Raw genomic sequence first — 14,044 nt, 5'->3', positions numbered from 1 at the left:
ACAGAAGTGAGGACTCTCTGCCACCTGCTGTCTTCAGAGGAGGCTCTTAAGAGCCTTCTTGCAAAAGCTGTTGATACTTTAGCATCATTTGGGAATCACAACTTTCATGGAAATCAGCCCAGGGACAGGTGGTCAAAATTAGTTAACACCTCTCCATTTCCAGCATCATTTCCCTGGCATGCTTTTCTCGCGTTTGCCTCTCTTCAGCGCATTTTTCTTACAGGAATGGTATGGGTAGACCAAGAAGGTCCCAGAGTTCAACTCTCCCGATTCTACTGATGGACTGAGGAAAAGCGTGCCTGCTGAGACACGCCCAAGAGAAGCAGCCCCTCCTCCCCAATGCCACAGCAATGTCTGGGCACACCCTCTTGGTTCCAGCAATGCCAGGTGAGGGACGGTAACTGGTTCTGACTTACTTCCCAGCGGCGTAGACCTCGGCAGTGTCGAAGAGATTAACTCCACTTTCATAGGCAATTGTCATCAGCCGTTCAGCAACCTGCCAGAGTGCAAAGGTCAGTCAGAAATGCCAAAACTGCCTTCCTAGCTGGGAAGTGGTGTTAAATACTTTATCTGCCTTTCACTCTGAGATCTCATTACCATTTCTCATTTTTCTCAATTGTAGTGACTGACAGAAGAAAGAAGAGCCGAGCACAGGGCATGTGATCCTTCTACCCTCCAAGTAGGCTGTAATTCCTCTTCCGTGTGTGTGTGTGTGTGTGTGTGTGTGTGTGTGAGTGTTTGTGTGCACGCGCGTGTCTGTGTGGTGGGACGGGGGGGGGGCATTGTTGGTCATCCTCCAGCCGAGGTGTTCAGATGTGTGTTTCCCTCCCCGCTGGGAAAACCTTGTTTGATAACACCCTTTGTGACACGTAATCTTGCTGACAAAGAGGGTCATTTGTATCAACGCCGCCTCCATCTCTCCACTCCTTTCTGCAAGCCGATAGTTTCTGGCAGTTGGGTGACTCCTGACCTAAAAGCTTGTGACTTTCCTCAAGGCCTAGCCAACTGTGCTGATGAGTCACGGGTCCGACAACCATGCCCGTTGTGACGCTCCTGGCACCTGCCGTTCGGTGGAACAGTGAGCGTCATCTTGGAGCTGCTGCTGAGTCAACACAGGGGAGGGAGGAAGACCCTGACTCACTGGGGGACAGCTCCTACTGCTTAGGCTGCAGCAGAACAGAGCTCCAGGATTTATCCAGCTGCTCAGAGCAAGCGAGGAGTGTGGGGGGAGAGTAGACGCCTATCTGGGTTATCTGCAGCAACCGCGGGAGGTGTGGCTGTCTTAGCATACCGGGGAGCAGCACTAAAGGAGTCTATCTTCACCTTGCTGGTTTATTTATGAGAAGTTTGAACAGTTTCCCCACTTCACAAATCATTACAGTTGATTTTCCAGTATGTTCTTTGATGGTGGACAAGTGTTGCTTCTTCAGCATTTCTATGATAAGACTATGTTTTGGGTGTTGTGAAAATTTGCCTCCTAAGACCAGGGCTAGGCCGGTGGGCACAACCTTTGCATTACCTGCAAGAAAGCAGTTGCAGCCTTTAACCCACTACTGTAAAAACATCATGCCTGAGCAGAGCTGAAAAGTAGAGCAAATATAATTTCCTCCTTCTGAATGCCCTATGTTTTAGAAGTTACTGTGCGTGCAGTAAAAATGATAATGGTATGTCATACGGCATATTGGTGGATTATTATTGTGAAAGGTAGCAATTATGTCTTATCTCCAGAGAAGGTTTGAGATGGAGAATTCTGGATGACACTTGGCTTGACTGAGAGCAGGAACACTTCCAAAAATACAGGATCTGAAGACCTCATGAGGAGCAGTGGGGAAGACATTGAATTAAGTCTGAAGACCTGCTTTAGGCCTTGAGTTTTTGATCAGAAACGCCGTACGAAAGCCCCTGTATTTGGTTCCTAGTCTGTAGCATTATTTGGAGATGGCAGAAACTTTAGGAAGCGGGAACTAATGATAGGATGTTGTTACCAGGATCCTGCCTCTCGGCTCTTCCTGTGCACACGTCCCCTAACGCACACTCAGTCATGACCGGCTGGCTCACTACAGGATCCAAGTCAGCAGAGCCAAAAGGAGGGAAAACCCTGAAAGTTTAAGGCAAAATAAACCTTTGCTTCCCTAAAAGTGACTGACTTGAGGTCTTCGGTCAACGTGATGAAAAGTGAGCACAGTCCATGAACTCTATAAACTTGAACAAATCATTCGATTTTTGCAGATTTCAGTTTCCTTCTCTGAAAACTGAAGCAGAGTCTATGAAGGGATCTCCTTCTCCCTCACGGAGCCTGGAGGCAACAGGGGAGGCTGGTCTCACTTCCTTAACAAGGGCCTAATGGCCTGTGAACCACGTGGCCAAGAAAAGTCTTGTGAGATATTCACACTAATGAGACATTGCAAAGAATTCTGGGAACATCTTTCTCTTCTTCACAGTTTCTAGAAATAGAGCTTTTGCCTTGCTCTTTTTGAGTCTTAACTATTCCTGCAGCTATTTCATTCCTGCTGCCCGAAGAGGAAGTTGATACAAAGGGCTGTTTAGAGCCAAGAGAATGGTTTTCTTCCTAATAGCTTAAAAGTCTAAATGAATTCTCTCTATTTGGCTAAATTAATGTGAGCAGGGTTTAATGTTACCTGCTATTAAAGCTACTCCAACTACATTACAGAAAACATGGAATAAATCCTCAAATTCAGTGCTTTTTGGATCCTAAATGTGCTCTCTTAAAAATTATTTTTAAGAAGTTATTCCTCATATGAGTAACATATCTCTTGGTTTTTATTTGAAAGGCATACCATCGAGTTACTAACTTTGTTGATATCCCTGCTAAGTACCTATCCGATATGTTGTTGAAATCTTCGGGGAGAGGGACTTCACACCCTCTCGGGGTGGCACTGATAATTACAGCACCCAGCAGATTATGGTGTGGTCATTTGTGCCTGCTTTAGGATGACAGCACCTGGAAGTCTTGAGACGGAGCTGAACAATCAGGGAGGTGAATGCATTGCTACTGGCTTACCATGTTACCCCTAGAGAATAGGTGGTACTGAGCCGTGCAGTGGTGGGCATTGGCTCCCAGCTGGCCCCTCTGCGCACAAGACTAGCCATATTTGTCTGTTTTCTTCCACAGAGTGCATCGGGCAGTAGCAGGTCCCATGCATGCAGGCTGGAGACCCTGGCTAGGAACTTAGTTCTCTTCTAACTTGCTGCTATCTTCGTGCCTAACAGTGTCTGTGTCCTTAGCTGCATTCCTCGTGAATGTGCCTCTGTACACCTCTATACTTCTCTGAAATTGAATGACGTGTTTGCCCTGGCAATGCTGAAGCAAGCATGGGCAAACCGTATATGGTGGTTCTGTTGAACTTGTCCATACTGGGTTTTATGGTCTAAGTTGATGAGGACGACTGATTAGATCTCTTCATCTCTATCTTTCCCTACCCGATGCCAGTTATAAGGCCTCTTGATGTGCACCCAGGTCCTCCTGTAGGGAGGAAGGACTTACTTCCATAGCTACGGAGACTGCTGCCCTTGAAAGGCCTTCTGCTGCCAGCCCCCAAAAGCTATTCTTGGATGGAGTCACCTCACCCAAAACCTCATTCTAGGATAGCTTTTACCTGATGTCTGAGCAGGACACACACACACACACACACACACACACACACACACAGAGAGAGAGAGAGAGAGAGAGAGAGAGAGAGAGAGAGAGAGAGAGAGAGAGAGAGAATCCAAGAAAAAAATGAGAGGGAAGAGAAGAATAATCCCTCTGCACATTTTCTGCACACTGTAGAAGTTGAAAGTGACTACTCACCTCGTCTGAAACTTGACCTCCAAATGTCACCCATGTTCCTGGAAGAGAAGAAATATTTGTAGTCATTTTTATAATATTGTACACAATAAGATGAGACCTTTATGTCAGAGCAGGTAGTTCATAGATGCGCCTAGATGGGGGCGCATGCACACTCTAGTCTAGCCTTTGGCCCACTTCCTAATATTCCAGGAAGGGTCAGTGTCCCTTTGGGGAAGGGTGCCTCTTCAAGCCACCATGGATGCTTATGGTGCACATCCCTGCCTTCCGTGAAACTTTGATTCTGCTCTGGGACCAGATGCACAGGAAGTCAGTGCTGCAGAGCTCACACTGGCTGCATGCCTTTTTTTCACTCTTCTGCAGCTAGAAAGGCCTATTCTGCAAGCAAGCACAAGAAAGCGTGGCAGCCGGAGTGAGCCAGGCCTTGACTTATGCTGCTGGCCTTGTTTGTAGAATCTGGAATTTTTAGTTACATTTCCAGAGGACTTTTCAGACAGAATTCTGCCAGGATCTGTTGATAAAACCCGGGTGGTGACCCTTCTTGTACCTTCTCTGTGTACACTGCTCTGGGAAATTTCTGTGGGTTTGGGGTGAAGGTAGAGGCAGGAGCCAGGACAAGGTGAGGAAGGCAGAGGGAGGGGGCACAGCCAGCGGTAGCATGTGTGAAGCAAGACACTGAGCAGGCACACGCCGTGCTGGGCTCCAGCAAACCTCTTTAGTTGGTCCCTTCCTTAGCCGCCTTTTTCTTGAGCCGTGAGTCTATCAGACAGAGAAATGGCCTCATGTGCCAAGGAGAGTGAGGTGAATGGCGCACTTCCCATCTCGAGTTCCCAATTAGCCGTGGGTCTTGATAAAGGCTCTGACCAAGGCAAGCACAAGACATGCCAGTAGAGAGTGCTCTACCTGGGCTGGAGGAGCAAGGACTCCTAGAGGACTTCCTAGAGAAGGACACTGTGATGGAGTCTTACGGAAGTAAAGGGAATGGAGAAGAAGGGGTAGGTGTTTCGACATGGACAGGATCTTGGAAAAACAAGAAGGCGGGGAATGTGAAAGTGTTGATGAGCTGTGTCTGGACCATCAGGCCACGGGGTGAAACATGAGTCAGAGGGAGACCTGGGCAAGAGTAGAAGCAGTTAGGGTGTGGGTATGGTTAACGTTTCTAGGGCTGGAAAGAAATGCTGCTGGCAATATATATATATATATATATATATATATATATATATATATATATATATATATATATAGTGCATTTCACTGTAACAGTCATAGCTACCACCACGGCACACCTAGATGCCAGGAAGTAGACGACAAAACTTTTCTTTTTTTAAATATTTATTTATTTATTTAAGATTTCTGTCTCTTCCCCGCCACCGCCTCCCATTTCCCTCCCCGTCCCCCAAGCAAGTCCCCCTCCCTCGTCAGCCCAAAGAGCAATCAGGGTTCCCTGCCCACAAAACTTTTCTTGAATCATTTGACAGACTCAGAGGGCAATTTTATCTGTGTCTACAGTTAAGGAATCTCACATCAGCCAACACTAGGTGACACACCCAAGCTCCTACCAACATGCTTGGCTTTGAGAAGGTTGCCCCCTTTAGTGTACCACACTGCTGAATTCCACTATCTCTCATCTGGTACCCACAGACATAAGCTGATGTGCTATTTTCTTTGTCCTAAGACAAACGTGTGTGGAAATCACCTTACGCATGCACGCTTTATCTCCAGAGGTTGTGGATAGGCAGCCCACGGCTGATGCTCAGCTTGCAGGCTCATTCTGCTTCACTACAACGGAGCCAACCAACTTGGTTTTCAGGGAATTTTGAATGAGTTACTGACATTTAAAGACTTAGGAAATTTTTCTGAAAAAGTTTGGATTTTCAGCAAACACTGACAACTAAGTGTCAATGTCCTTTCTAGGTAGGCATTCCCCAAACTGGGGGGGGGGGGGGGCGCTTTTGTGAAAGACTGTGTCGGTTCGTTCGTGAACCTCCCCACCCTGCTTCCAGGTATATTCTTAACATTAGATGAAAATGGCTACTGCTTTGTACCATATGCTAATTGCCATTTTTCTTTCAGCAAAAATAAGAGGATGCGAACTTGTAATTTAAAAAAAAAGGAGTTAATTCTTTTAAGAAAAAAAAATAGGCAGAGACATTTTTTTTTCCAAAGAATATTCCAAACAAAGAATGCTAACAAAGAAAAATCCCACCCTAAGGAACCAAAATAAAACCAGTCGTGACCTGTACACAGAAAAGATGGTCTTTGAAAAACTTAACGGTCTGAGGGAAATGGTCCATGTTTGGTTTGGAATGGGAATCAAATAAGTGAGGTGCTGTGATTAAACTCGGTATTAAGTGAAAATAATTGCCTGGGTGTCACAACCTTTTCACAGACAAAATGTTTATAAAGAGTCCTTTTGAATGTGGCAGAAAAGACGAGTCCAGAGAACAAACATTTGAGAACGTTAGCAGAACTGGCTCAGCACGTCAGGCAGAGAGTGAAGAGGGCTCAGCACAAGTTAAACAGCTGGAGCCACTCTCTGTGGCAGCAAAGGAGAAAGCAGATCTGAGGGACAGCACACTGTTGACTATTTGTGGCCTGGTGAGAACTTTGAATTATCAGGCCATGAAAGGAAAAAACATGTGTGTGTATGGGGGGGGGGGGAGAGTCTCAGATCATTTAGAAACGTAATAATCTGGTCAAAGTCACTGTTGCCCGAGGCGGGTGGGGTTGCTGCAGACCGAAGATGACACTATTTTGTTGGAACATTGTACCTGAGTCCCTTAATTTCCCCATTTATTAGTAATGGCTTTGGGCGAAGAGCTAAAATGGGACAAGCCACGGATTCAGTAATGAATCCCACAAATTAGCTGTTCTTCTATGTCTTCAAGCAAAATCAGGTCAACGTTTGCTTAACGAATTTCCTAGCTGGCTTGGGCTGTGCTGTGAAAGCAGTTCTTTTGTTTGTTGTTTGTTTTTTTTAGTTGTTCAAGTCGTCAGTGAGATCAGACCCGTCTCTACTGAGTCCCGGAGACTTCCTGGAGCCTGAGCTTCTTGCTGATCCTACAAATCAGCTGTGCCTGAATACTTCTCTATGGGGACAGTCCCAAGAACAGATGTTCCTTGACTGGTAAATCTAGCGAGTGTTGGCAATACCATGAGCCAAACGCATTTCACATACCTCATTTACCAAAGACCCTAGCTTAGCAATTAACTTAGCAGCCTAATGCTTAGAATCAGCTGTTAGCTGTTTCCCGCATGGCGGTTGGCTGACCACGGGTTCACCCACCTGCTGCTGCCCAGCATCGTGACAGTATTTAATGCAAATTCTACCCCAGGAAAGGGTCGAAATTCACAGGCAAAGTGCAAAGGTTTGGGGTTTAGCTCAGTGGTGGAGTACTAGACTAGCCTGCACAAGGCCCGGGATTTCATCCCTAACATCACAGCAAAAATCAAAGTATGGTTTCTACCAAATGTCTATTGATTATAATCACCATCAACAAATTATAAAATGTAGGTCAAGATGCCATTAATTCAGAAACTGCGTTTGCCTGGATTATTTGTTCGTCTCAGATGTGACAAAGCTTGGGGAAGTCACTTACTGAGGAATGACAATCCGTTTCTAGATGAGAATTATAGCCTAAAATCCAACCTTCAAGATTGTGTTGTTCAAAACCGGACGGTGGTGGCGCACTCCTTTAATCCCAGCACTCGGGAGGCAGAGGCAGGCCTGGTCTACAAGAGCTAGTTCCAGGACAGGTACCAAAGCTACAGAGAAACCCTGTCTCGAAAAACAAAACAAAACAAACAAACAAACAAAAACCTGGATTGACAAAAAGGTCTCGGATTTCAAGGTTTTTTTTTTTTGCAAATAAACTAGCATCATTTAGCTCACTTTTATTAGTATTGAAAACAAATAACGAAAGCCAGAACTGTACATATATATGTCAGAGAAAGACAAGGCCATTTTACACTTGAAAACTGGCAGTGATTCCAGTTGTGTTGGGATAACACTAGTTTAAGGAGCAGTTTCATTCCAAAAAGAAGCAGAAAAAAACCCCCAAAACACTCTTCCATGTCTCTTTTAAGAACTTAAGGTTGTATTTTATACATCACAGTGAAAGACAGCCTGAAGGACACGTTCATACAGAAGAACAGATGTTAGGACAAAATTGTGGTGAATTATGATGGAAAATAGTCAATGGTGAATAATTTTCTTTTTATATTGACTAAATATATTATCATAAAACAGCATATGTATCACATATGCTTATGTTATTGCTGTAGTTTGAATGTGGTTTGTGTGCCACCAAGGGTTCTTACGTTGAAAATTTGGCTTGGTGCTATTGGGAAGTGGTGAGAATTTAAGAGGTATAGCCTAGTTGGAGGTCAAAGGTTATTGAGGATAGTCCCTGGTAGAATTCATGAGGTAGTTGTTACAAAAGGAGCAATTTTTGCCCTTCTATCCTCTCTGTTCTTGTTTGAGATGTAGTCATTTGTTTGTTCAGACATGTATTCCTGTCGCAATGGGCCAGCAGCACCTACTGACCTCATAGAGGTCAAGTGAACCTCTATACCTCCTACCACCCCATTTCCACTTATCCTGGGCTTTGTACCTTCAAACTTTCAAGCTAAGTAAGTATCCCATGTCAGATATTTCATTATAGCGATGGCAAGCTAATAAAGCTACATATATAGCTATAACTTAAAAATAAAATAGTGTTTCCCCTTTTTGAAGTTATCTATTGTTACATTCATCTTACTTTGTTCAAGGAGACCACCTCCCTGACCCTTGACACACTCACCACTCTCCAAAGCCCTAGAATAAAAGTGGCAACTTAGCAGATGGTTGGTCAATGTTGGTTAAGTTTAACCGAATCGCTTTTTGCCTATCAGTAATCTTCAAAGTAAGGGGGTAATTTCCTATCAAGCATAATTACTTTGATTTCTTGAAGAAGGAATGATGCTCACTGGTAATTCATCAGTTCTTTTAGCTTCCAGGTGGTTGGGATGTGGTTCGACCAGTCATAGGGTGCTAGGGCAGTTCCCACTTTGCAGCAGTGACTTTGGTGAGAAGGGGTGGTGACATTGTGGGCAGATGCTGGAGGAAGAGATCTCACAGTCCTTCTCACTGGGGGGGGGGCTGGAGCAATAGCTGTGTAGTCAGGAGTCTCTGATTCTAGAATTTAACGCATTACTATATCATCCTAGGTGGGCTAATGTGGTTTTCTATTTATCGTGATTCTCTTAATCAGATAGTGTGGAAAGAACTCTGCTCACTCATTAAGAGAAGTTCAAGAATAAACAGAGTAAAGAACCCAGAAATCCTTGGCGTAAGGAGGAATCTCTAGGGACGGGTCTAGGGTATCTAGACAGGCGGCTGAGGTCAGGTTGAGGAATTCACTTCTTGGACTTTTCACCTCCTGTATGAAAAATGGAGATGCCTGCTTGCTGAGGAAGCAGTGTAGCCAGGCAGGCCAGGGCTGGAGTCCTGAGTTCTCCACTGAGGATAGCTGCAGGTGGCAACAATAATAATGGTGGTGTAGATGGTGATAATAATGGTAGTAATAATAGCAATAGCATAGCATCAACACAGGAGTTTTAGGAGACAGGTGAAATAGAATTTAAACGGTTAACAGCCTCCGCCCCAAAGCTGCCATTAACTCTCCGTCTTCGCGGCATGAGTGTTAAGCATTAGAATTCCCTAGAAGCTCCACTCTGAGATTTTGATTATTTGTATCTGACCAGCAGCCAGATCACCTGCGTATTTCACAAGCAACATGTCGCACTGAGAAGCCCTGCTGTGACCACAGCACGGATGCTGTGGGCTTGTCAGGCTGTGACTGCGACACAGCTCAAGGCCACGTCTCCTGCAAATGGCGCGGAGAAACCATCCCTCCGTGTTCCCGCGCGCACTCGTTCCTTCGCGCAACTGCCAGTGTTTGACACGGAGCCTGGCCCTTATTTTCGGATCCAAGCTGCTGCAGCCTCGTCTCTCGCTTCTGGCGTCTGGGGTGTTGCTAATGAGCATCTGGCCAGAGTTAACAAATGGGATAGCAAAGGAGCCTCTTTTGGCTATGATTACCCATCCTTGCAAGAACGGGTGACACCACCCACGCTCCCAGGGGGTGAGGGTGGTGACCTTTCACACCTGGACTTCTCAAAAGAGCTTGGAAGAGCAATAAAACTAGACAAGGCCACGTGGAACTTGAGTGTGCCTCCCAGGCATGTGAGGTGTGAATAGTAAGTACCCCCCATTTACTGCTAAGAAAGTGTGCTTACACACGTACACAGACTTCTAAGGACTAAACACCATCTAAATCCTTTTCTCCACCCCTTGGAATATAGTAAAATAGGAGGGGTGGCAGGTATGTGACATACAGAAGTGGTTAAAATCCTAGAAGAGTGTTAAAGCGCATCACAAGTAGACTCGACTCGTCACCGTAGCTCAGGAGCTATGTGAGCATCAGTAGGACAGATATCTTGGCGCACCATAAGCCTTGATCTGAACTTTGGTGTTAGATTAGCCGTAACTACTAATGTAAAGCCAGAAATTTGCCCCCTGGAACTTCTTTACGAAGACATGAATTCTGAATTGATTTGGTTCCTTAAGCCTCTTAGGAAAATTCAAAATAAAAACATGTAATATCCTTAAAGTTTTTATTCTTTAAATTCTTTCATTTCTTTTGCATACATCAGTAAAGTATGTACCTATTACTTTTCTAACCTAAAGCAAAAGCTACTTGAAAATTTTTTTTTTTTGTTGGACAATCCATTCATAAAAATGGTTCAACAGATCATGATTCTTCCTACTTTATGACCATGGAAAAGGAACACGGAATGTGGTTTGTATTCTAAGTCTCTGGGTCATACGTACTAATATTTTCTAGTACTGTTGACTATATATTGAAGATTATTTACTCAAATGGGCACAAAAAACTCAGCACATAGCATCACCAAAGCTTTGTCACGCTGCTCTTTGAAAAGTTCTCGGAAGAATATGTAGAGTAGTTAATGTAGGTCAGTTAAACACTGTTAGAGCAAAAGTAGACGTTTATTGTAGGGTACAAGAAATACATGCAATTTCTGATTCTTAAACTTAAAAAAATTAATATTGTCTTCCAAAATGTGACCTATGACTAAGATACACGATGTTTTTTTCCCTATGAGATCTTTGCACAGTTCCTGGAATTTAGTCTGTGCTCAAACACATTCTTTTGTTCCTTTTTGGGTTGCTCATGCTTTTCCACAGCAAGTTACTATGCGTAAGAATTTTGGAAAAATACTCTTACCAAGAAATCGGAAAGTCAGTGTGACTTTCTGCATCTTTCCCTTTGTGAGTGTTTGTGTTGAGCCCTTTTCATCACTGGTAGTTCAGAGAGGTGTCCTACCTCAAACAGCGATAATGTTGGAAACTTTGGTGTTTCTGAATATAAAAGCACAGGGTGTGTGCGTGCGGCTGTTAGGATCTGTTAAGAATGCATTTCAATTTCCTGAAAGGCAAGGAAAATGTCTAGGTGAAAACAAGAAGATAATAATTGTAAAAAAGATGAAAAAAACTGTTTTGCAACATTTCTTTCAAAGTCTTCTTCCTGGGCCATGAACGATCAGATGCGTAGGATATTAAATGTTATTAAAAGACAAATTTCGTGTTCAGGAAGTAGGAATAGTGTGACATTCTTGCTGAAGCAGAGATACAAATGTGATTTCTGGCTAAGAAATTCTTGAACCATAAAATAATGAAAACAGAAAATATATATGGGACGATTTGACAAAAACCTAAAATAATTCTCATTCTCAGCCATATTGCACTCAAATTAATTCAGTTCCTATGTTTGCCTGTAGATTCATTAATTTACATAGAAGCATTAGCTTACTTCATTAATGCATTAGGGATATTAGCTGTTAATAATTTCAGCTTTAAAAACGTATCTATAATCTTTTCCTAATGGAAGATTTACAACTATACCAAGTCCTGGGTGAGTATTTCTACATTACCTGCAGAATGACACAGACTCTTCTTATGCAGACTCTTCTATTTCTTTCAGCATGGTAGAAATGTTTCTTGTTCAGTAATTATATCCAGAAATTTAGCTCAACATTAAGAATAAAGTGGAGCGATCCTAAATCATAAAACCATACTGATCTATCTTTAATATCAGGAGATTCACTTTATTCTAGACTCTACACAGAACCCGAGGGCTAACCTTCATTTCCTTACTATTTTCTTGATTAGATTAAGGGATAGCGAGGAGATTAGAGGAAGGCTTTTCAGAATGTGTCCACGACAGAGTTTCTTGAGGTGTTTAGATTGTGTAGGCTCTGCCATAATGAACGCACAGATCCTGTGATGGAGTCGCAATATGATGACATTATCAAATGGTAGTGAGACCTAGGAGGTCTTAGATGAAGGAAGGTCTGTGGGTGTTCTTTTAAGGCCCATGTCCTTCTCTAAGTTATGCTATTTGCCTTTCCTCTGCTTTCTGGTCACCATGACAGGAATTGCTCTGCTCTGATTTTTCCTCCCCGCCACCATGGATGAGGCCTCCAAACACTGGAAGCCCAAAATGCATCCTCCCTCAAGCTGTTTCTGTCAGGCTTTTGGTTTCAGTGACGATAAAACTTATTAATGTAGAGGCAAACTCCTTCTACATGGTAGGCTGTATTGAAAAGTCATTTTGGGTCTGAGAGAAGCATAGAGCAGCTTCTGGAAGCCTGGCGTCTAGAGACAACAAGCTGTTGCCAGAACACTAGCTTTCCTACCACGGCTACAGCATTGAGACAGCGATATTACAATAGCACCATCCTGACTGTATAGTGAGAGAGCGAAATTTCCTGGCACACAATATCGACAGCAACCTACAAATTTAGGTATGCAGACATCAAGAACATAAGCATTATCTTTTTATTTTAACAGCGTCCCATTTATCAAACATAACGCAAACTTTCTTGAGACATTTTTTCCCCAACAAACTGCTGAATGACCTTTTTATCCCCAGAGACAGTATAAAACCTGGCATCTATCAAGTGTTCACGGACTGTCTTATGGATGAGAAGAGGTGATCAATGAGAGATAAATATTCGGTGAACTTTTTTTTTATTGCCTGGTCCTCTTTTTTTGAATTGATTCATTGATTGGAAATGAGTTCATCAGAATGAATCCATCATTATTTTAGTTAGTGGCCACATGCCCAAGTGCACACCCCTAGAATGTTCTGGAGGGAGCCTGGGAGGTCCTCATGGATGCAGGGAACTGATGTGGTAGAATAACGCTACCATATGCTGTCTTTAAGCATCATCCTGTCAGCTTCTTCTTCTGATGGCTGCAGTGATCCTGACCATGAGAAAGAGGGGAGTGTTCCCCGAGGGAGCACCAGGATGGAGAGCTGCCTGACGGTGCTCCACTTTGGGTAGTTTTGTGATTGGTCAAAAATCTCAGGACCACTCATTATGAATGCACTATATTTTGTCAACACAGCTATAATAAATGTTTCTTTTAAAACATGTTTTACTAATTCTTTGAAAATATATACAGTGTATTTTGATAGTATTCACCCTCTACTCTTTCCCATAACTCTTCCTGGATTCACCCCCACCTCCCTGGCCCCCTCTAATTTTTTGTCCTCTGTACTGTTATTATTTCGTGTGTGTATGTGTGTGTGTATGTGTGTGTGTGCATGTGTGTGTGTGTATGTGTGTGTGTATGTGTGTGTGTGTATGTGTGTGTGTATGTGTGTGTGTATGTGTGTATGTGTGTGTGTGTATGTGTGTGTGTATGTGTGTGTGTATGTGTGTATGTGTGTGTGTGTATGTGTGTGTATGTGTGTGTGTGTGTATGTGTGTGTGTATGTGTGTGTGTGTATGTGTGTGTATGTGTGTGTGTGTGTATGTGTGTGTGTATGTGTGTGTGTATGTGTGTGTGTGTATGTGTGTGTGTGTGTATGTGTGTGTGTATGTGTGTGTGTGTATGTGTGTGTGTGTATATGTGTGTGTGTATGTGTGTGTGTGTGTATGTGTGTGTATGTGTGTGTGTATGTGTGTGTGTGTATGTGTGTGTGTGTATGTGTGTGTGTGTATGTGTGTGTGTGTGTGTATGTGTGTGTGTGTGTGTGTTTAAAAACCCATTGATTCTAATGTGTGCTGTGCATACACTCCTGGGTCTGGGGATATCCATCCACTAAAGTGTGGTCGACCTACCTGGAACCACACCCTTAAAGAAGAGCAATACTGAAGCAGCCC

General features: G+C 43.5%; 1 protein-coding gene and 1 long non-coding RNA gene across 4 annotated transcripts in view; one reads left to right on the top strand and one right to left on the bottom strand.

The window, feature by feature from the left end:
- Kcnab1 (potassium voltage-gated channel subfamily A regulatory beta subunit 1) overlaps nt 1-14,044 on the bottom strand; it is a 338,516-nt gene that overhangs the window by 67,594 nt on the left and 256,878 nt on the right. For all 3 annotated transcript variants that reach the window (XM_075950414.1, XM_075950415.1, XM_075950416.1), the window contains exons 3-4: nt 3,812-3,849; nt 417-496 (exon numbers count right to left, since the gene is read on the bottom strand). In XM_075950414.1, coding sequence (XP_075806529.1) covers nt 417-496; nt 3,812-3,849 — 118 coding nt within the window. The remainder of the gene's footprint in view (nt 1-416; nt 497-3,811; nt 3,850-14,044) is intronic.
- Nucleotides 427-6,854, top strand: LOC142836279 (uncharacterized). The gene is made up of 3 exons (XR_012908039.1): nt 427-512; nt 623-679; nt 6,790-6,854. It is a non-coding gene; the product is annotated as an uncharacterized LOC142836279 (long non-coding RNA).

Source organism: Microtus pennsylvanicus, chromosome 16 (assembly GCF_037038515.1).
Source record: "Microtus pennsylvanicus isolate mMicPen1 chromosome 16, mMicPen1.hap1, whole genome shotgun sequence".
Lineage (NCBI taxonomy): Eukaryota > Metazoa > Chordata > Mammalia > Rodentia > Cricetidae > Microtus > Microtus pennsylvanicus.
The sequence above is the reverse complement of the archived record's forward strand: the minus strand, read 5'-3'. Positions and strand labels throughout refer to the sequence as shown.